The sequence below is a fragment of the Lontra canadensis genome, unplaced genomic scaffold (genome assembly GCF_010015895.1).
Source record: "Lontra canadensis isolate GAN:19392208 unplaced genomic scaffold, GSC_riverotter_1.0 scaffold57, whole genome shotgun sequence".
Taxonomy (NCBI): domain Eukaryota; kingdom Metazoa; phylum Chordata; class Mammalia; order Carnivora; family Mustelidae; genus Lontra; species Lontra canadensis.
The window spans coordinates 6,697,716-6,720,214 of record NW_022631051.1 but is presented as its reverse complement, the minus strand read 5'-3'; the positions used below and the strand labels follow the sequence as shown (position 1 = coordinate 6,720,214).

Sequence of the window (22,499 nt, the reverse complement as noted above, 5' to 3'; positions counted from 1 at the left end):
TTAGAACTCCTGTGTGCGTTACTTATAGCCGGCCAAGATTTTCAGGCACTCTTGCTATGGACACAGATACTTCCAAGGATGCCATCTGCTGGCCCAAAATGAGACTTCCCCAAGTCTGTCTAAACGTCTTTGGCCCTGTTCTTAAACCTGAACCCCCACTTCCAGAATATTGGACTCACGCATATGTGGAGCCAGATGTTCTATTCTTGCTGCGAAGCTACCTACAGTTATAATAGCTAACACTTTAGCTCACACGTCTCTACCAGGCACTTTCCCAAGAGCTTTACGCATCCTCACTGGTTCCCTCAAAAACCCTCTCCCTCATTTAACAGATAAGAAACTGAAGCAGAGAAAGATGAGGTAACTTTTCAAGTCTACACAACCACTAAGGGGTAGAATTGGGATTTGAACCCAAGTATGTGCCCTTCCCCACTGTGGGCCTTACTGCCTCTCTGGCTAAGAAATAAGTAAAAATTAAAATGGCCACATCTCATGTTAGTTTGTGATCACGTGAGTTAAGAAAGTATGTGTTTTCCATGTCTCCATCACTGTAAGTTTAGTCTTACCATCAGGACCATGCTCGGCAAAACCGTGACATAATCACATGTCTCCTCACCACCGCAGGCGATCATTGTGAATATGACAAAGTAAATAAATAAATTGTCCAAAATGGGAGACACTGCTGAAGTTTATTAATAGGTGTGACCCCCCCCCCCCAAGTCCTTCAGCCTCCAGGGCTCAGATTTTCTTTTTATGTCTACACAACGCAGCTGGAGATTCCATCGAAAGCATTGTGGGAAATTCACACCTGGCTCAGATTAAACCCAAAATGGGTTGGGGGAGGGTCAAGACCCATAGAGGGCCCCTGGCCACCTCTGGCTCAGAATGGCTCTTCCGTGGAATCTGCACGACCTCTCTGCATTCGGCTTCATGTAGCAGCTGGTCCCTTCCTGAGCTTTGCTCAGCAGAAAATACCTCATTGCCTTACTTCCTAAAGTACGCTTCATGGAAGATTGTTAGGTGTGACAGCATTTTATAGAGGCTTTGAGAGATAGCGGGGTGGTGGGGGGGCAGTGATGGCAGAGACAGGCAACAATGTCGGAGGGAAAGTCAGTGATCACTATTCCTGCCTCAGTGGGTTTCTCCCCAGCTAGTGCCTCTGGGGCCCGGCTCATTAGATCATTCCCGCTTTCTTCCCCAGGTACCAGCTGGCAGCTCCAAGATTCCTGTTCCTTCAGTAGGTAGAACTGTTCAACTCTTCTTTGTCTCTACCTTGCCCACCTGGACTCTGTCCTGAGGCCACACTGTCCATAGATTAAAGTTCCCTTCGATGTTTCTCCTTTTGAAAAGAGCAAACCTTTCCCTGAGAGAAATTCTGCCTTCCTCCTAGGCAACCCAGTTCACAGATAACTTCTTTTTCCCCTATTACAAAATTAAATTCAGAGTCAGCCTGGCATCTTTTGGTTGGAGGAAAGGGTGAGGGATACCAGTTGTTTTTCTTAGTGGTGCTGCTGGTGGTGTTTAAGGGTTTTGTTGATAAACACTAAGGCAGTTTTTAATTCATTATGGTGTTCACTAAGGAGTCGTTTTACTGCAGTCAATGTTCGAAATCGCTAATAAGACAAAATGTCTTAAATGCCAAATTAAAAAATTCACATGGATCAAAATTCGGTGGCTTGAATGGTTTCTTGGATACCAGCTGAGAAACCATTGGCTTCTGGGAATGGAGGTGTCAGAGAGACAGTTAAGACACCATCTTCCCTATTTGATTTTGATTCTGACCTAAAATAAGTTAGGTCACAGCCAGGGAACCTCCTCCAACCTTAACAATGATCAGAGAGCCCTTGTGGAATTCCCTGAGGGCACAAGACAGGCATGTGTGCCTGCACCCAGAGGGTGTCACAGACGGTGACAATCTGAGCTGAGCTTATCATGCTGGGCACCTTGGCCCGGCTCCCCACGTCACAGCTGCAGAGAGGGAAGACAACCTGAGAACATCAGGAATCTCACAGCATCTGTTGGTTTGGACAGGATCGATCTCATGTGCAGAATTCTGTGTGGGCCCAGCTCAGTAGAATGAAATAGGAATGTTGAAGCTAATTCGTAGTATCAGTATTCTTCTGGTACCCCTACTAAGCTCTTGACAGAATAGGTGGCAGGTGATGGAACTGAACAGCAGCTACCAAGCATCAAAAGTCTCACTGAATCAATAGAATTGTTTCCAAAAATAGTCATTCCTTAAGAAAAGAAGAAATTTCTAGAAAAAAAAAAAAAAACATTAAAGGATCCGGTTTCCTGGATGGCTTCTATCCCTGTGTCAACAACAAAAATAACTTTGAATGCAACCTTACTCTTCATCAAACCTGTGTTCTGTCTATGGACCTATTCTGACTGATATTTTGAGCACAGGATAAAAATTCTATCCCAGTTTGGTTTTGATGCTGCCAGTGCATGTGTAGAAAGACCCACCCACAGCTTCCTATACTGCCTGTCCTCCTCTACACCTCCCACCCCCATCCCCATCACGCTGAGCATCATGGGCATCACTCCGTATTAGGTGTGCAGGTCTGAAACCAGGTCTGTCCTTGGTAAGAGATCGCTGTGTTACACAGCAGCAAAACGGCTGACTTGGGCATTTTGCTCCTTTGAAACCTTGTTGCTTTACTTCTTCCTAGATAATATCATCAAGAGGATATTTAACATTTTGAAATTCACCTGGGTTCTGTTTCTGGCAACAGTGGATAGTTTCACAACTTGGCTTAACTCCATTTCAAGGGAACATATTGATATATCTACAGTTCTGAGAATTGAAAGATGTATGCTGACCAGAGAAATTAAAAAGGTAACACTTGTGGGTACAATTCTTTTTGCTTCTTCCCTCATTATAAAGATTTTTAAAAGTCAATGTCCAGAACTCCAGAAAGGATAACACAAAATCTATAGTCTGTCTTCTGGACAGTCTGTATATAACCCCTCTGTTTTTCTGGATATTTAAATCTGTTCCATTGCTTAGAATTGAAATAACCAGACACTGTAAGCACACACATGTACACACTCACGTGCACACACAGTTCTGGGACAATGGCCAGTTTGTTCACTGTGTTCCTTCCCCTCGCCAGTTTGCAGGTGCACCAACCCTGCTGTCTCAGGAAGGGTTATGTTGTTTAGTCTGGGAAGATTGATCTGAAACTTCTCGGGGGGAAAAATCAAGATATATGCAGAGCAGCAAAATATAGGCACATACAGTTTATAGATATTTAAAATTACTAGTATGTTTCTGAAAAAGTTACTATCGCTTAGCTAAATCACCTACATATAAGAAAGGATTTGATTTTTACTAGTTTTTATCTTATTTTTATTGAGATGTAATTGACAATGTAACATACTAGTTTCAGGTGTACAATACAGTGATTCGCTATTTGCATATATTCCAAAATGATCACAGTTAATCTACGTAACATCCATCACCACACCTTGTTTCAATTTTTTTTTTCTTGTGATGGGAACTATTAAGTTCTAGCCTCTTAGAAACTTCCAAGTATATGGTACAGTCACTGTGCTGTCCGTAACATCCCTGGGACTTATGTATTTTATAGGTGGAAGTTGTGTCTTTTGACTATCTTCACCCATAACCAAGAAGGGATTTCTTGTGAGCCTTCCCCAGTGATATCGGGGGCCACTAATGCAATGAGTTAACATCAACACTCTCCTTGACTAGCTTTGTTTTCATCTTTGTGCGAGGTGGGCATGTCGACCAAGAGTTCTCGGTATTGAGAAGCGCCAGGGGGCTGCACAGACAAGTAAGAACTGTGGCGATGTCTCCCCTCCACAGGGCAACGTCCCTACGCGGGAGAGCATCCACATGTACTACCAGAACCACATCATGAACCTTTCCAGAGAGTCTGGACTGGACACCATAGACGACCGTGCTGGCGCTGCTTCTGTTGCACAGACAGCCCACAGGATGGATAGCTTAGATTCCCACGACAGCATCTCCAGGTACTTAATGTTCTAAATAGTGGGTTTGCTTTTGACCAAGGTGAAAGAGCTGGGCTTCAGCAAGATGAGAAATGGATGTGTGAGGTGAAAGTTAATCAAAAACGTTCATGGATCCCTGCCCTGTTCAGGCAACCTCCCTGTGTACAACAAAGCGAAAGGAACACTGTCCTCCCCTTGACTGAGCCAGAAAAAAATCAGGTATCAGTAATAGGCTATGAGAGGGGCGCCTGGGTGGCTCAGTCGGTTAAGCGTCTGACTCTTGATCTCACCACGAGTCTCCATCTCAGGGCTGTGAGTTTGAGCCCCATGCTGAACTTTAAAAAAAAAGAAAAGAAAAGGAAAAAAAGTAGACCATATTAGAAATACCAGTATGACTCATGGGCACAGGGCAGAGACTTCCAAGCCAGAGGCAAGTAAGAACGAGCCTTCCTGATCACAAAATGACTATTTGTGTCAAGGGCCACCATCTTTGATTCCTCTGAAAAAAATGCTGCCCCAAAGAGTATTTTCTATACTGGAATCTTCTTCCATCTGTTGCTATCTTTGATCTTTCTCCTTTCAGAATTGTTACTTTGTGATCCATAATAAAAATTTAAGAGGCGATTTTGTCCACTTCCATCCTCCCTGGCTTCTGTGATCACGTGCACTGTCTCACTACAGGGATCCTGCACTAGCCACGGGCCAGCACGACCCACTATGTATGGGTTACCTCACTGCATCCTTCCAAGACCCTATAAGATTCATGTTATCATCCCCATTTTACAGAACATGAAGTTCAGTTACAGAGAGGTTACCTAACATACCCAGAGCCACACAACTAGGAGGTACTGTAAAAGGGAGTCAGCATCCCAAACCCCATGGTTCAGCTCAGAGCCCAGGATCTCACCCACCATGATGTGCTGCCTCTAGTGGCCTCCTCTGCACTCCAGGCCATCTTTGAGAACTGACCTTTCTTACCGCCTGTCCCGGTAGAGCCTCCCCTGTTCTCTGCCTCAGCATTCTAGATAGCTGCTGGGGATTGCACAGAGCTAGCTTCTGAGTTGAAGCAGAAGTCCTGTCTTTGGAGGAGGCCGGCAGGCCTAGGATGATTAGCTAGACTACATGAATCGCACATTGTGTACATCTTCATAGGTCAGGAGCATTATCACCAAGGACATTCGTTGCTTTCATCAAACAGGTTTAAAAGCACCTATTCCAAGCCAGACCCTGAACTCGATTTTGAGATAAGACACATATAGGTATATCATCTCTAAGTAGTTCGAGTCTGGGAAGAAAGACCCACTGGTAGGATTATCCATGGAACCCTGAGTTGGGACTCCTGCCGGGGGGAAGAGTGGCAGACACGCCCTGCATGCCTCCTGTGGTAGAAGGTCCTGGATGGTTGGCAGTATGTCTCCAGTCCCACGTCAGACACTGTGCAGGGCCTCAGAGCCCTGGAGGAATATCTGTCCTCCACAAATAACAAATATATTACAGCACAAGAGAGGGGAGGGAACTGAGACTATTTTGTTGATACCAAATCCCAAAGAGATAACCACAAGTTGAAATTGCAATCTGAATGGGGAGAGGTGGGTGAAAAAAAAAACGTTTACCTTGAAGAGCTATGTTTCACTGCTGCTGAATTGGTATATTTGAGCTGCTCCAATTGTGACTGTTATCTTGCTCCCCAATAATTTACCTATTGATGCAAATCTATATTTATTGATATGGAAAGATATTCACTGCATTGAGCAAAAAATTGAGGTTTAAAATAGAATGTATGCCAAAAACCTCATTTTTATTTATGAAAAAAATATGTGTTCATATATTGATTTAAATATGATTTTTGTACAGATGAAATTCTGCTTGGATATATCCCTTCCTACCCTCTGCCCCTCCCCCAAAATAGGTAGAGATTCTTTTAAAGTCCTTTGAGGGATAATAAAAGGCATTATTCCCATAATTTGGGAATAATCTTTGCTCATTTGTCAGTTCCAAAGAAACAGAAATGTTTCAGCTGTTGTAGATTTTGGTGAGAAGAGACACTGAGGCCAGAAACTCTCAAGACTTTCAAGGTCAAAACATTTATTTGCTAACTGAGATCCTGTTCAAGATGCTTTAAATTTCTAGAATAAAATAAGTGATTGTTACAACAGTGGGTATGCTAATAAACGTTTCTCATTATCTCTCCACCCAAACATACCCACATTTCTTTTTTTTTTTTTAAGATTTTATTTATTTATTTGACAGAGATCACAAGTAGGCAGAGAGGCAGGCAGAGAGACAGGCAGAAAGGCTCCCTGCTGAGCAGAGAGCCCAACGCAGGGCTCCATCCTGGGATCATGACCTGAGCCAAAGGCAGAGGCTTTAACCCACTGAGCCACCCAGGCACATCCCCCATATTTCTTAATCAGCAATTTAAACAACCATTAGTAATAGCAAAGTTACGAAGTGAAAATTTAGCGTCATGTACCTTGCTTGACAGACATCGCCCCCTTGTGTGCCTTCCTGAAAATACCCCACAATCTGCGTTTTTGAAAGAGGAGCTTCATTCTCCTTGAGCAGACTACATTGAGACAAAAAATCATTATGGTTTATGTTTTATTTTTATTTTTTTCAAACCATAAATAACCCTCTCATTTGGAAGCTGCCAACTTTCTTAAAATTGTTCTTGTTGCAACAATTTTCTCTACATAGATCAGTAATTTAAACAGAATTATTTTTTCTTTGAATCATTTTTATGCAAAAACTGAAAATCCATTTTTATCCACATTCTACCAAGATACTTCATGGTAGCTTTTCCCTTAAACATGAGTATGTTTGCAAAAATGTACAATTGTGTTGGCAGAGGCAGGGGAAGACAAGATTTGTCTGAATGAAAAAAAAAAATCGCCTGAATGTAGTCAATATTCAAGATGCTGACAGATGCTGTTTCCTAGTTACAGGTGTGAATGAGGGTCCACAGGGGGGATCATAGAGTTTCCAGATCCACCCACTTTATAACCTATTCATGACCAAACAACTGATTTTGAAAAAAAAAAAAAAAGTGGAGAATGGTAAGATGAGAAATATGCTGAGATATACTATCTCAGTGCAAATAAATACCAGTTTTTCCCATAAATTTTCAAGGGTGTCACAGGTCTCCTGACCAGGCTTAAGAATAGCTGCTCAAGAACCAAACTCAGAATCAAATCAAAGAGGATATTAGAGAATGAATTGAAAATAAATTGTCCAGGGGCCCCTGGGTGGCTCAATCGTTAAGGCCTGCCTTCGGCTCAGGTCATGATCCCAGAGTCCTGGGATCGAGCCTGGCACTGGGCTCCCTGCTCCTTGGGAAGCCTGCTTCTCCCTCTCCGACTCCCCCTGCTTGTGTTTCCTCTCTTGCTGTGTCTCTCTCTGTCGAATAAACACATTAAAAACAAATCTTAAAAAAAAAAAGAAAGAAAAGAAGTTGTCCATAGTATAAACACAATTGACTCCTGTATTAGTAACTTTTAACTGCATAACAACTGACAACATGCCCCGCTAAGAAATTAGCTTAATGTTATAAGTCATAACCTAAGAGGGATAAAAAAGGAAGAAGACTGATCAAATAAAATCAAGTAACTGCCTTTAAATCAGACCCAAGATTACAATTATAAAACCGTACCCATGATCAAAAACCATAAGGTAGGAGTTATTGAAACCTATTGATTGTTTTTGAACAAAGACTATTAGAATTATCTCCCAAATTTAGAAGTGATCAATCAATTTACTAGTAGAAAACCAGTACCTTTAAAATTAGTTCCTAATGTATCTTTTACTTTTTATTTCAACCTAAAGAAAGGGGAGACACAAGAGGGTTTGTTTTGTTGTTAATAAATGAGTTAACACACTTGCCCTTTAAAAAAAAAAAAAAGATTTTATTTATTTATTTATTTATTTATTTATTTATTTGACAGAGATCACAAGTAGGCAGAGAGGCAGGCAGAGAGAGAGAGGAGGAAGCAGGCTCCCCGCGGAGGACAGAGCCCTTAATCCCAGGACCCTGGGATCATGACCTGAGCTGAAGACAGAGGCTTTAACCTACTGAGCCCCGCAGGCGCCCCACACTTGCCCTTTTCTTAATGGCTGAGCTCCACTTCTAGTTTTTTGCTTTAGGAAGCTATCAAATCAGTAGACAGTATCTGTTTACATGAAAGTCTACTGGAAGCCACCTGATTTCTAGAAAGGCAGGAGTCTTCCCAAGAAGGGATTCCCAGTGGAGACACCTGTGTCATCAGCGAGGGTCTTAGTACCATTCCCCCAGTGCGGCTGCGCATGCTCGGTGCGGCCCCGCCCCCTGTGCGGGGACCCTGCCTGGCATCCCTGTCACCCATCTTCACCTTTGGGCATACTGCAGATGGGATGAGAGCCTAACAAATGCCTTTATATTCCCTTTGACTTATTGCAAAAAGCACTCTTTCCTTTAAATCTGGCTGTAAAATGGCACTTGTCTTAATGGTTGTTTTATGAAATCAGATATCATCTACTTTCCCCGAAAATAAATTATTTTAAATTGTGCAAGAAACATTAAGTGACAGTCTAAGGAGCATTCCTAGATACGGAGGGAGTGTTTATCCCTTGAAACATGTCACCTAAGAGGCTGTTGTGTGCCCTGGGGTGGCTCGAAGTGCAGGCTGATCAGTGAGGGGACCCCAACTGTCCCTTCAGGCATGTCACCGGGGCCTGTTATCAGAAAACTCCTCTTCCCTTTTTCTTTTAAAACTGCCCTGGATTGGGCGACAAACTGGTCACAATACACATAACCCAACTGGGTGGGACAGTGTGGGGTGTGAGGGTCAGCTGCTGCAGCAGTGGACAATGGCATTAACAAGATGAGTCACACTTCAGGATTACAACAGTGGTTCCCAAGCGAAAAATCTGAGCAGGGCCACAGGGAAGGGTACACAGTATCTTTTTGCCTGCAGACCCCTAAAAGGCCATAGGAGTGCAGCTCTAAAAATAGGAAATTAAATATAGAAGTTCCAAGGTCCAGATCCCCTGTCTTACAAATGAGAGAACAAGTTAAATATTAATAGGTCTATAAACGTGAGGTCAACAATTTCTACTGAAACTACTTCATCAAATAAATAATGATATCTGCAGTTATTTTCATCATATTAAAGCCTCTTCTGATTCTCAAAAAAAAAAAAAATTGAGATCTTAGAGAGGACAATTTATCTAAATGCCAACGGCCAGTTAACATTAGTGTAGGGAGGGACCCAAGCCCAGGGATCCCTGTGCTTGGCCATTGAGTTTCCGCTTTGCCTTTTCCTCATCGCCTCATTCTGTCAAGGATTTGACAACATCAAATCCTAAAGGAGTTAGGGCCTTTCTTAAAAATCAGTCTCTATGTCTTCATCAGAGACCATTTGGTTGCTCACCTGCTAGGCCTGGAGGTTGTTACTTCCTGCATGGTTTCCGTTCTGCATCCCAGTCACTGGCTGGGCACACCTGGGTGTGTGCAGGCCTAGTCTGCCCCCATGACAATGATGTTCAGCCAGAAAATCAGCCATCCTGGATCACAAAGACCCATTCCCCTGGGTCAGCCACTGGTGCTCAGGCTGGGCGATTCTTATTCCAGTAGCCTTCTTCAGAGGTCTTTGAGGTGCGTGTCCCCCTTTGGGTTAAACTCTACGTCAGCACTGAGATGATGCCTACGTGGTAACTCTGTCTGCTTCTTCTCCTCTTGTAGCTCATGCAGTCCTCAGGCCTGAATCTGCCACCATTCCCTCCCCAATTGTTGCTCTGTGGGGTCATCATGAGGATTTTAGCCAGTGGGTTCTCGCCCTAGTGACATCTGCCAAGACCTAAAACATGATCCAGAAGGAAAAAAAAAAAAAATCATTAGGCAAAATGAGAAGTTAACAGACAAAATGACCCTGCCATCGCTAGACTTCCTCTGTTATTTTCTTTGTACCATTTTCTTTCTTTCTTTCTTTTTTTTTTTCTTCAGATGTTGGTTTATATCCGGTTGCATATCAAACCAGCATCTCTTTCTCCATGCAAGGCATCTAGTTTGGCTTAACTGAATACCACTCAGAAAACGGGGTGGACAATTCAGTTCCGTGTGATTATTTCTGAGCTTCCCTCTCTCCTTGTTGGAGACGTATTTCTAAAACATCCAAGTGTTCTGTATACATTTTACACGGGCAGATATTTCTGCTTCAGCAATTGGGTTACAAAATGCTTTCAAGGAACTCAGGATGGGGAGCTCCAAATAAAACATATCTTCTTTAATGAAAACAGCAAAAAGCTCAGTTACAAAGTTATAAAGTGTGAATTCTGCTCTGCGCAAGGCATGTTGGGATTTGTCATTAATCCCGTTCCCCGCCCCACACGGAGAGGGGACCATCCATGACTTATCACCCCACCCATACATTTTGACCAATCAAGAACCGCTGTGTCTTATCGTCCGGCCAAACGGGACCCTCCTGACCTCCCTTCCGTGAGCCCCGCTGTGGTGCTCAGCGTCAGCACTGTTGGTGTCACGTGTGGTTTGCTGCATGGCAGTGTACTGGTCGACTGATCCGTGTGTAAACTGATGTACCACTGGTGTTTTAACCCTGTGTCTCTGTGACTGTTTGCGCTGCTAGCTGCTACACGGAAGCAACCATGCTGTTCTCAAGGCAGTCTACCCTTGATGATTTAGATGGACCAGAAACTGTTCCTAAAACAAGTGAGCGTGCTCGACCTAGGCTTCGTAAAATGTTCAGCATGGATATGTCCTCCTCATCAGCTGACAGTGGCAGTTTAGCATCAAGGTGCTTAACTCGTGCATGCTTTGTTCCAGAATTTTCTCACTTGTTCCCTTTTGTGTCATTGCAAATATAAGTTCTTGTGATATGTGTTTGTTTTTTGTTTTTGTTTTTGTTTTTAACTTTTATGCTAAGAATTTGCATGACTCACCAAAGCATCACTGCCCCTCATTCTGGGACATAACTGCTCAGTCCCAGGACGGCATTCTCTGAAACTAACCGCTCTTCAGTTTTTGTCTGTTAGGAGTTTCTTAAAAATCCTTACCATAAACATTGTCCTCCATTTTGTAAGTATTTTGCACTTTTCATTTTTAAAGAAATAAGCATGCTTCCTCCTTGATTGAGAGCTCATGTAGGTAGTCCTCATGGGGGGAAATGTGTCAGGAAAGATACCTGCAATAGAAAAAAAAATTATGCCATCAGTAGTCCATTTTCATTGGTAATAATAATTCTGTAAAAGTTAGAAAATATTTTGCCATTAGTTTTAGACAAGAATATTACGATGCAGTAGAATAGATCAACTTTATAGACAGTAACTTGTATTGCTTTGGGCTTGAGTTGTCTCATTAGATCCTACCATAAAAGCATAATAATTCAGAAAAGAAATTATGTATATGAGGTCCAAAAGTTCTTTCTGGAATTGCCTTTTAGAATGGCCCACGGAGGCACAGAAACATCAGCTATATTATGTTCATCCTGACACCAGAATAACCCAGTCCAAGACAAATTCTAATTTTGACTGTACATAGTGGTAAATCAGAGGGGTGTTAACTTATTTTTGTTGGCACCTGTGTATCTTAATACAGTGCTGCAGTATGCTGGAGCCTGGCATTGATGGGAATGCCTTGGCCGTTTAAGGTGTCCCCTGGCAGGCCCATGCTATTCTACTCCACTTGGTTGAGCCTTGAAGGTCCCAGGACTTGCTGAATCCCTTCCGGGCCAGACCTGATCCAAAACCATAAAAATCATGTTTGTAATTGGTTAAAGTCCAATTGGAAGTTAGACTTGATGTGGGGTTGGCTCTACGGCTCTGAAAACTGTCTAGGGTCATCAATTTCATGACCTTCCTACGAGGCTGTTTAATGGAGGTAAGTCCTAGAAAAAAAATCCAATTTGTCTTGACATTCTAAGAGCTTTCTATGTGGCATCCATACGGAAGGCCAAGGTCCTGGGAACATTAAACACATGAGTGGGCACCAAGGGCTCACACAAATGTCCTTCAGTCTTGGGATGTCACAAAGGGCTCTGCCAAGGTCTAGTCATCCATCCATACATCTGCCCATCCATACCTCCATCCACTCACTTATTGACATGTCTACACTGGTGTCTATGATAAGAAAAATGAGTACAATCTGTGTATTTGAGAATCTCAGTGTTTGTGGACCCTAGCTGCTCATGATATGCCATTCAAATAACAGTACAATTTCGTAGTCTAATACAGTATGGCTCTACATCCGCCAGATTCCACAACTCCAGAACATCTTTACCCTTCTCCCCTTTGGTGGGCTGGGGTGGACAATAAAAACAGGCATGCCATGAATTTCCCTGGCATGGCTGCTGTTCTTTCATTTCCAAAGTCTCCAGCAGGGACTTGACAGAGAAAGTGAGGAGATCAAGGACTAAAGAAGGAGAGGTACAAGAAAGATGGACAGGTCGCCAAAAACAGAAGATGAAGCTATGTAGGAAAGCTTAGAGAGAATGAATACCCCCCGAGGGGGAACAGGTAGAAGAGAATAAATTGAAGTCTTTGGCGGGGGGAGATGGCGAGAGCAGGAGTACACCCTGGGTTGAAGCGAACAGTTCAAAGGGGGAAGGGCTAAGGGTCCACAGCACTGGGGAGAAGAAAATAGGGGTGTTAGCATGTGCCAGGCAAGGAACCCAGTGTGGGATGGCTGGGAGCTGGAGAGATGGTGAAACTTCAGTCAAATGTGATAAGCACCAGTAAGAAAAAGGCAAAGGATGGGAAAATAGGGAGGAGGAACAGATATTCAACAAGAATGCCACTTTTTTCCATAAAGAATGTCATTGTTTAATTTAGCCAATGTTTTATGGTTCCTATCCTCCCCCTTATGGGTAGGGGTTGACCTGTTGTGTGGAACTGAGAGTAGAGTACCTCCCCACCAACACCCACAGACCCAGGCTGGCAAGGCTTCCTGTTTCCATGGGCACCTCCTTTAATAGAATGCTAGGTGTGCTATGCTAACTCTGTCTTGATTTGGAAATAAACACCAGAACCCATGGCTGTGAGTCCTGACCCAATTCAGACAACCTCTGTGCATAGGTGGGTTTAGCAACTGAGGAGTCATGTCATGGGACTTGCTCAGGTTTTCAACGATGATGTGTGAGCCCTGTCGGCTTTTGCATTTAAGAGACTACAGTCTGCAGGCTCTGCGGACCAGACTGGGATATCCTGAAGGAATAAAGCAGGTGGAATGCAGCCTTGGGGTGGGAGTGGGGAGATGGGGTATTTAATTTTCTCTTCATGTTTTTATTGGGGAGTGCTGAGAAGGTGTCTTGAGAGTCCGGAGGATACTAAGACCGGGTGTGTGCCGTCCCTCTCTCTGGACAGCGAGCCCACGCAGTGCACCATGTTGTACTCGCGCCAGGGGACCACGGAGACCATCGCAGAGGTGGAGGCCGAGCAGGACGACGAGGCGGCGGCTGGAGACGCCGACCAGGGTGGGGAGGCCGCAGCGGACATGGGGCCGGAGGAGGCCTCTGAGGTGTCGGAGGCCTCAGAAGTTGGCCTCACCCCGGATGCCGAGCTGCCACAGTACTCCACCGAAGATGGAGACGTGGAGGCCCCGCCGTCCTACAGCAAGGCAGTCAGCTTCGAGCGCCTGTCCTTCGGCTCGCGGGATGACTCTGCAGGCCAGAGCCACATGGCCGTGAGCCCCGACGACAGCCGCTCGGACAGGCTGGAGTCCAGCATCTTACCGCCCCTGACTCATGAGCTGACGGCCAGCGAGCTGCTGCTGAACAAGTAAGAGCCTGCGAGGGCTTCTCTGTCCACTGTGCATGGAGATAGAGAAACTCTCACAGAAAACCGTCCACCTAGATGATCAAGCGCACAGACCCAGGGTTGGGTGCTTCCATCATAGAAGGATAGAACTAGCAAAAGCAGCCCAGAGTAGACACTTGTGCACACATTTCTTTCTGTAATAGACTATTAGGTTGACTCCACCGGAAATCTGGGGAACATGGGAAGGTGGGGCGTTCGGGAGGGATCATGCGAGGTAGAAATCAGTAATTAGGAGACATGAAGACCCATTTCGTATTGTGTTGTTCATTTTAACAGGATGTTCCATGATGACGAGCTTGAAGAGTCCGAGAAGTTCTATGTTGGCCAGCCCCGGTTCTTGCTGTTGTTCTACGCCATGTACAACACTCTCGTGGCACGCTCAGAAATGGTGTGCTATTTTGTGATTATCCTCAACCATATGGTCTCTGCCTCCATGATCACCCTTGTGCTCCCCATTCTGATCTTCCTCTGGGCCATGCTGTCTGTCCCCAGACCCAGTAGACGATTCTGGATGATGGCCATTGTCTACACAGAGGTAAGCTTGGGGTAAAACATTCCTGGAAATCACTTTTGGCACTCACTCTAGACTGGTCTGCTCTGTCTCCAGGACAGTTTAAATAGGACATTCAGCTAGATGGATGCGATTAGATAGGCACTCAATTATTACTCACAGCTGTTTAATGCTAGCAATTGTGTATCTTTTCACATTACACACCTCACACAAGATAGGTGCTACTGTCATTCCACTTAACAGAGAAGGAAACAGCTTTAGGGAGACTAAATAATTCACCAGAGTTACCCAGCTGGCAAACAGTGGGGTAGGCTTTTGAAATCTGCTCATGCATCCTGTGATATTAGCCACTGAGATAATGTGTTATGCAGAATTAAGCGTGGTGCCTGGTGCTGGTGGATGTCCAGTGAATGGACACTGAATTATACAATACAGTAATCATTGTGAATATAGTTTGGTACAACAGGTATATTTGGTATAATGTATATTTGGTATATTTGGTACAACAGTACCACACACCTAAAACACAAAGCCATATAAGCACCTACCTAAAAATCTGAATGACACAAGGGTAAGATACCTTATTTCCATCAAATGTAAAGGGACAGGAGACGGTCTTCCCAATTGTCTAAACCTGCTTTTCAGTCCTTCCCCCATTAAATATATACAAGATCACAAATTCCCATAACAACAATAAAACTGGGAATAAAATGGGAGACTTGATAGACTTTGTGCCTTGGGTTATTGTAGTTCTTTGTGTTCCGGAGTCTGAGAAGAAGACTGATTTTCTTACCTGGCTCGTAAGGGAAAGTTTTTGCTAACGATGATACTATGATTGCTTCTTAAAGGAAAGAACTCAAGATGGATGTACATTTAGATTCTAGAAATTGTGTTGGTTTATAGGTAGTTCAATAAAATGAAACAAAGTTGTCAAATCGTCTTAAAAGCATCAGTTTAAACTATCATGTATCTCTTTTCCATAATAATTATTTAAATACATTTAAATGCTTATAAAAATAAAAGATGCAAAACCAAATTTGTGTCTATTACTTTAAGTAGGCTGTCCATCACACTCTTGTCAAAATAATCGCTTGTAAGTATTATTTCCTCTACATCACTTTGTGATCTGGGACGTAAATGACTCCCCATTGGGGAATGGGTCTGTTCTCTCTAACACCTCTGAGTGAGGGAGTTTCTAACCTAGAAGGGGAAGAAGAGCAGGTACTAAGAACTTAGAAAAGGGAACAAGAGCTAATTATATGTAGCTTTCATCATAAAATAAAATCTTATTTTTTAAGTTAAACTGGGTTCTCCATTTTCTCCATCACACCGAGAAGTGAGGAAGTGGAAAATTAAGTTGGTGTTAATTCACTCTACAACTTAGACTGTGTGCCAAAACCCTAGAACTGTGCTAGGCATGAAAAAAGGACAATAAGTTTTGTTGTTTTTTTTAAGTTGTTTTCTGTTTCTCAATGGCTCACAGACCAATGTGGCAAAATATGTTGTAAACAACTGCCCTATAATATGACACAAAACTGCATTAGAGTATACAAAAAACGATGGATACTGTGCCTCATGCAGCTTAATGGGTACAGGGAGGAGGCTATCATGGCCATTTATCAGCAGAAGGCATCTTAGACCTGAGTCTTAAGGGATGAATGTAAGGTCACCAAAGGATGGAAAGCAAAGGGAGTTGCAAGTCATTGGGAATAACCCATGCAAAGAAACAAAGGCATAAGATATTCTGGCATGTGCCAGGAATGACAGCTGGATGTGAGGGCTGGTAAGCAGGCTGTGAGTGAACAGCACAGTAGCAGGATCTCAGGAATGTCAACACAGTGTATGCTCAGGACTTTCTCCTCTTGGTATGGGAATATTTGAACAGAGGCATGACTCAGATATGCTTGTCTTTAGCAAGGTTTTACACAAAATGAAAGTGAAGGTATGGAGACCAGCTAGGAATCCGTCTTAACCATCTGGGTGAGAGGTCATATGATGTGAACTTACCCAACGGCAATAAGGCTAAGATGAGTGGGTAAATGAGAAGTTTTAGTAAATGACTAAAAGAGTTTGGGGTGTGAGTGAGAATGGGAAAGGCAATGTGATCTTCAGATTTCTGCTCTGGCATCTGGGATATGGTGGTGCTGCTTAGCACAATAAGGAGCATAAGACCGCTTCTGCTTTTTGCAGAAGCTTGACTGTAAGAAGGAGAGAGACAGGAGAAGAGGTAAAACTAAACTTTAGGTCAAAAGAGGACTTTTAAAATATTTTTATTGATGAACTGCATATATTGCAATTAACCTCTGCTGACACAAATGTTAGAGGTATGCTTAAATGAGACACATCAATTTTCTCATGTGTTTTATCACAAATAGCCTCGCTACAACATTTATACCCTGAACCAGTCACCATAACTGGCAAGTTTTTGTTTTATTTACTTTTATTTCTTCTTGAGGAGAACTTCCAGAGAGCAATAAAACGGTGAGAAGAAAGAGGTCAGAGGAAAGTGAAAATAGGCCTCAAAACTACCTGAGATGCTCAGAAGGACAACAAATTAAAGCAATATGTAAAATATGAACTTCTTTTTGTTCAAGCTTTTCCTCATCACCATTTTTAATAACTGAATAATTATATAAATATCTCATTAAATCAATATGAATTAGCCAACTCTTCAAAAATAGAGAAAGTCATTTAAGTAGGTGTCATGGGTAACCTGATGGGGCTTCGTGTATGTGCAATGAGAGGCCATAATGAGAGTAAAATACTACTCTGGGTCTGAAGTCCATGTGATAATGTTATGATAATGTTATTATTCCACATAATTTTGTTCATTCTTATCATCAAAACTATGAAATGATATTTTAATTTTTTATATCACTGTTTTTCATATATAACCATTTTTAAAAAGGAGTAATTTTTTTTTTTTCATTTCCATCCTGTGTGTGTAGGTGGCAATTGTGGTCAAGTATTTTTTCCAATTTGGGTTCTTTCCCTGGAACAAGAATGTGGAATTGAACAAAGATAAACCTTACCACCCACCTAATATCATAGGAGTAGAAAAGAAAGAAGGTTATGTCCTTTATGATCTCATCCAGCTCCTGGCTCTTTTCTTCCATCGGTCAATTTTGAAGGTATGGCCCATGAACACCTGACCAGCACATGTTGATAATTGCAGCCACCTGTGATATTCTGGAGATCCTGAACATTAGGATTGGTCATGAGGCCAGGGGGCCAATGAGTGCATCTACTTGTATGCTCTTTTTCTTTTTTTTAACAGTTGTATTCATTTAGTGGACATTTTCTCTAACGCGATATGCTCAATAATGGAACTTATTATAAATTTGGGAGAAAATTCCCCCATATTTCTACTTCTATTATGAACATATCCTACTTAATCCATATTTGTGGGAATTGCTTGGATGGTGTGAAAAATCTTCATGCCTAATACACTAAATTCTGCTCCATGTTTAAGCCAGAACACAAGAGAGCTACAATTTAGGAAGTGTCATATTGCCTCTCATCTCAAGTCTAACTTCTGCCTAACTTCTTTTAGTAGAATTGCTTTTGTTTGATACTTCTTGCCATGAAACTATTAGCTTCAGTGAGAGGCCATACATTAAATGGTTGAGTGAAGCCCAGAGCTGTACTTCTTGTAAGCTTATTGAGAAAGCCATTCATTACACTACTCTGGGAAGACCTATCTACAGGATGGCCTGTCTCAGAGTCAGCAACTCTTGTCATCCCCCTGAAAAAACTATGTGGGTCTTTCTTCTTGTACACTGTGAACTATAAGCTAAGCTTTCAAATATACTGCTCAACTCTAAAAATTAGAAATTGCTGCATAATATACATTTTACGTATAAATCAGCCAATTGTCACTACTTCACTTCCACCTCTTATTTTAACCTCGTCTCCTTTTATAAAATATTTCAATTTCATCTTATCAAGAAGTATCTTTATTCATTCCTGTTTATTAAAGATTTTGTTTAGTTATTTTACAGGGAGACACACAGCGAGAGAAGGAGCACAAGCAAGGGAGAAGGAGAGGGAGAAGCTGGCTTCCTGCTGAGGAGGGAGCCCAATGTGGGGTTTGATCCCAGGACCCTGAGCCAAAGGCAGACGCTTAACAATTGAACCACCCAGGCGCCCTATTAGTTCTTTTTTAGAACAGGCTGACATAAGTTAATACACACACACACATATACAGACATATGTAACAGTGTGTTTGACTTCTGTCCTACTCAGTATGGTATTTCAAACTGGGCTTCCTCTACATATTGCTTGGTCAGGATCTTAACTCTGTCTTCACCATCTTGCAAAATGTGCTAGTCTCTAACCTTCCACTCAGGGGGAGCCTTACCTGGGTCACAGGAGACCTTGCAAAGGTATATTATCCAAGGAAACCAGTTAACCAGAATTGAATTTGCCTAAAATTTCCAGTTCTTCTGATAAATTATCTGAATTCATACAGTTTACTAATTCTTGTTCTGAATATATTAACAAATATAGTAACATCATTATTTTAGTTCTAGAAATTGAAGTTTAAATTTCCGCATTTAAGACATGGTGGCATTATGTTGTATGTCAATTATACCTCAATTTAAAAAAAAAGAAAAAAAAATGACCGTATAAATCTGGTCACTTCAGAACTCCCTTGCAACTTGCTATATCCTTTTGTGCATCATTTTAAAAATTTGTGGGAGCACCCGAGTGGCTCAGTTGGTTAAGCATCCAACTCTTGATTTGAGCTCGGGTCATGATCTCAAGGTCGTGAGATTGAGTCCTGTATTTGGCTCTGAGTGGAACATGGAGCCTGCTAAAGATTCTGTCCCTCTCTCTGGACCCCTCCCCTGCTGCTCACTCTCTCTCTAAAAAAAATTTTTAAAGTTAAAAATTAAAAAAATTAAAAATTTTTATAAATCTTTGGACATTTGTGCTGCCTTTTTACTAATATTTAAATGGTTTAACAGATATAATTGTATATTTAAAGCATACAATAAGCAAAATGTTGGTATTTCATATTGATATACTTACTCTGATTTCTTCTTAGAATATATCATATATATGATGACTGTATTTGAAGTACTATTATGCTAAAATTTTGGCTAATGAAATGAAAAATGGTTTTTGGAATGACAAATCTTTTCATAAGAAGACAAAACTACCCTACAGCTTTGCAAACCTATTAAGTAATGCTATGGAAACCAAACAACTCCAACCATATGGAAATTTCAAAAGCAGTTAGAACTATCCTATTTGGTATGAGTTTCTAGAAGTTTTATAAATAATTGGAAGAGTTCACTAACAAATATGCTACTACAAAAGTAGTAAAAGAATCTAAGTATGTTCAAATGTTGGCAAAAGAAAAAGCAACTTTTAAAATTATTTAAAAGAAATTAATAGAAGTTGAAAATTCCCATTATGAAAATCTAGAATGTTTGCTATGTTTGTAAGAATAGCATCCATTGAATAACTTTTAGAAATAATGTATTTATATATATTTAAGAAGTCTGTAAATTAGATGACTTTTTCTCTTAATGAATTGATCATTTTCCAAGTTATTTTTTGACCAACTGAATTTTGGCAAATTGGCCTGGAGCTCTTGTCCTCTATAGCCTGTGTCAGAGGGAGGACTGGGCAAAGTCTTAGGGAATAAATGCATAGCTTGGCAGTCTGGGAACCCAGAAGACAGTGGGCTCACTGGGTGGCTTTGAGCTGAAGCAGGAAGTTCATTGAAAGGGGAATTTTCTATCCAAGTAGCATCTTGCACCAGCAAGGTCCCTGGTTTTTCTCAGCCTCTTCTGCTGTCCTTCCTCCTATCTGTCCTACCAGGCCCCTTTGCTTATTCTTTGAAGCAAAATCCAGACTCTGCAGAGTGCATCAAAATCCCTGTCTAATATGAGGACCAATATTTTTTGGGTAAAGCATTTGCAGTACTGTTCCTGACTCAGTCATGTGTGAGCCAGAGGTTCACATCTTACTGTGTATGTTGACAGAGGGAAGCATCATTATTCAAGTGTAGATACTTGGTGAACATGCGGCCATGGGAGTAAATTCACCCACTGATATTTAAAATGCTACTTGTAAGCGTAGAGAAGGATGTTCTAGAAAGTGCTTTCACTCAGGAACATGTCAAGTGATTCTAATTTCACCTTTACTCCATCTGCCAAACATTATCTACCTCCATGTCAGTTAATGAGCCATGCTCTTATGATCTACACTCTCTCATTCCCCTTCTACTGCGACCATCATAAACATCTAGATAAAAAGCTTTCTTAGAATCCATTGGTTTTCTAATCTTTTCTCCACTTTACTGTATGAATGACAAAAAATTATAGTATATTTAAAGTGTACCCTGTGGTGATGTGATTTACGAAGACACTGTGAAAGGATCCCTTCCATGGAATCCCATCACCTCCCATATGTATCTGTGTTCTTTGGTCTTTTCCTTTATTTATGTATTTATTTATTTAAAGATTTATTTATTTATTTGACAGACAAAGATCACAAGTAGGCAGAGAGGCAGGCAGGGAGAGAGGGGGAAGCAGTATCCCCGCCAAGCAGAGAGCCCAATGCGGGGCTCGATCCCAGGACCCTGGGACCATGACCTGAGCTGAAGGCAGAGGCTTTAACCCACTGAGCCACCCAGGTGCCCTTATTTATTTATTTATTTGGTGAGAACATTTAAATTCTAACTCAGCACATGTCAGTTATATAATACAGTGTCACCAACTACAGTCACCATACCTCATGTCTGGCTTTCTAATGATGGGGGATGAAATACTGTAGGGAAGAATGTAGCTCCCTCCCTTGGAACGCCCCCCTGAGTTGTCCCTTATGCTTTCTCAGTGCCATGGCTTGTGGGATGAAGATGACATCACTGACAGTGGCATGGACAAGGAAGAGTCAGATGATGAGCTCTCCCTCAGTCGTGGCAGGAGAGCCTCCTCCGATTCTCTGAAATCCATCAACCTGGCTGCGTCGGCAGAGTCGGTACATGTGTCCTTCCCAGAGCAGCCTTCTGCCATCCGGAGGAAGCGATCAGGAAGCAGCTCCCAGATATCCCCCAGATCCAGCTTTTCTTCCAATAGGTCCCAAAGAGGTATCTGTCACAAGATATCTTTAGGCTAGAGTAACTCCTGAGTTTTCTGGTTCTTCTGGTACTAGTGATCTGGGTCTCCAGTAAAGGGGTTTGCTGGGTGCTGTCAAAGAGATAGGTTGTGATACGAGAAGAAAGTACTTTGAAAACAGACAGACCCGAGTTCAGATCCTCTCTCAGCTGTGTGACCTGGGACGGTCACTTCATTCTTCAAAATGTCTGATTCCTTCCCAGGACAAAGACTTCAGGTAGTTGTGCAAAGGTGCCAGGACACTGCCCATGTGGCCACACGCTAATTTTTAAGTCATATCCAGAGAATTCTGCTGGGTGTGACCAGAATGCTATAAAGCTGAATTCATTTTGAAAATATTTTTACATTTAATCAAGGGAACTTTTAGCAAAACTATCTATTTATACTCTCGTTCATTTCTTATAAACTAGTGAGTATCACCAGCAGATAGACAGGCCCGATAGTTGCCACTCTTGGAGAAAGTGGGTTTTTGTATGTATAGTGCTCCTGTCTGAAGCTTTCCAAACACCTGTGTATCCATCTTCGGAATACACTTTTCAGGCGGACACAGGCAGTCATCCAATATCCACTTTGCAGTTAGAGAAATCTAGACATGAAAAAGGCTTGGGTCATTGACCCGATCTGGAAACCCCACAACCTGGGGTCCCTTCTTCCAGTCTCTTTCTTCTGGGGATAAATATCCCATAACAACCTCAGAAAGAGTGAGTGTTGGGTGTAGAAGCCCACAGATGCATTTTACTGGGGAGGCAGAGGTGAAACTGCAGGTTCCCATCCTTAGTCACTGTTCTTACAGGCACCTGTGTATGCACACCCTCTAAATCTACTTCATGCCATCCCTCCACCCTGGGGGTCCCAGGGGTTTCTGTGGTTCTTATGTCAACAAACCCGTAACTCAGAACATCTTGGTTTCTTTGTATTTCTAGGCAGCACAAGCACAAGGAACAGCAGTCAAAAAGGAAGCAGTGTTTTAAGCATCAAGCAGAAAAGCAAAAGGGAACTTTATATGGAAAAGCTTCAAGAACATTTAATCAAAGCAAAAGCATTTACCATAAAGAAGTGAGTGCCTGAACACACTTGCG

The 22,499-nt window shown here is 42.2% G+C and overlaps 1 protein-coding gene across 3 annotated transcripts in view; it reads left to right on the top strand.

Annotated features, from left to right (window-relative positions):
* PIEZO2 (piezo type mechanosensitive ion channel component 2) overlaps positions 1-22,499 on the top strand; it is a 458,183-nt gene that overhangs the window by 410,758 nt on the left and 24,926 nt on the right. For all 3 annotated transcript variants that reach the window (XM_032875773.1, XM_032875772.1, XM_032875771.1), the window contains 7 exons: positions 2,676-2,842; positions 3,833-3,999; positions 13,327-13,740; positions 14,056-14,314; positions 17,239-17,421; positions 21,140-21,392; positions 22,344-22,476. In XM_032875773.1, coding sequence (XP_032731664.1) covers positions 2,676-2,842; positions 3,833-3,999; positions 13,327-13,740; positions 14,056-14,314; positions 17,239-17,421; positions 21,140-21,392; positions 22,344-22,476 — 1,576 coding nt within the window. The remainder of the gene's footprint in view (positions 1-2,675; positions 2,843-3,832; positions 4,000-13,326; positions 13,741-14,055; positions 14,315-17,238; positions 17,422-21,139; positions 21,393-22,343; positions 22,477-22,499) is intronic.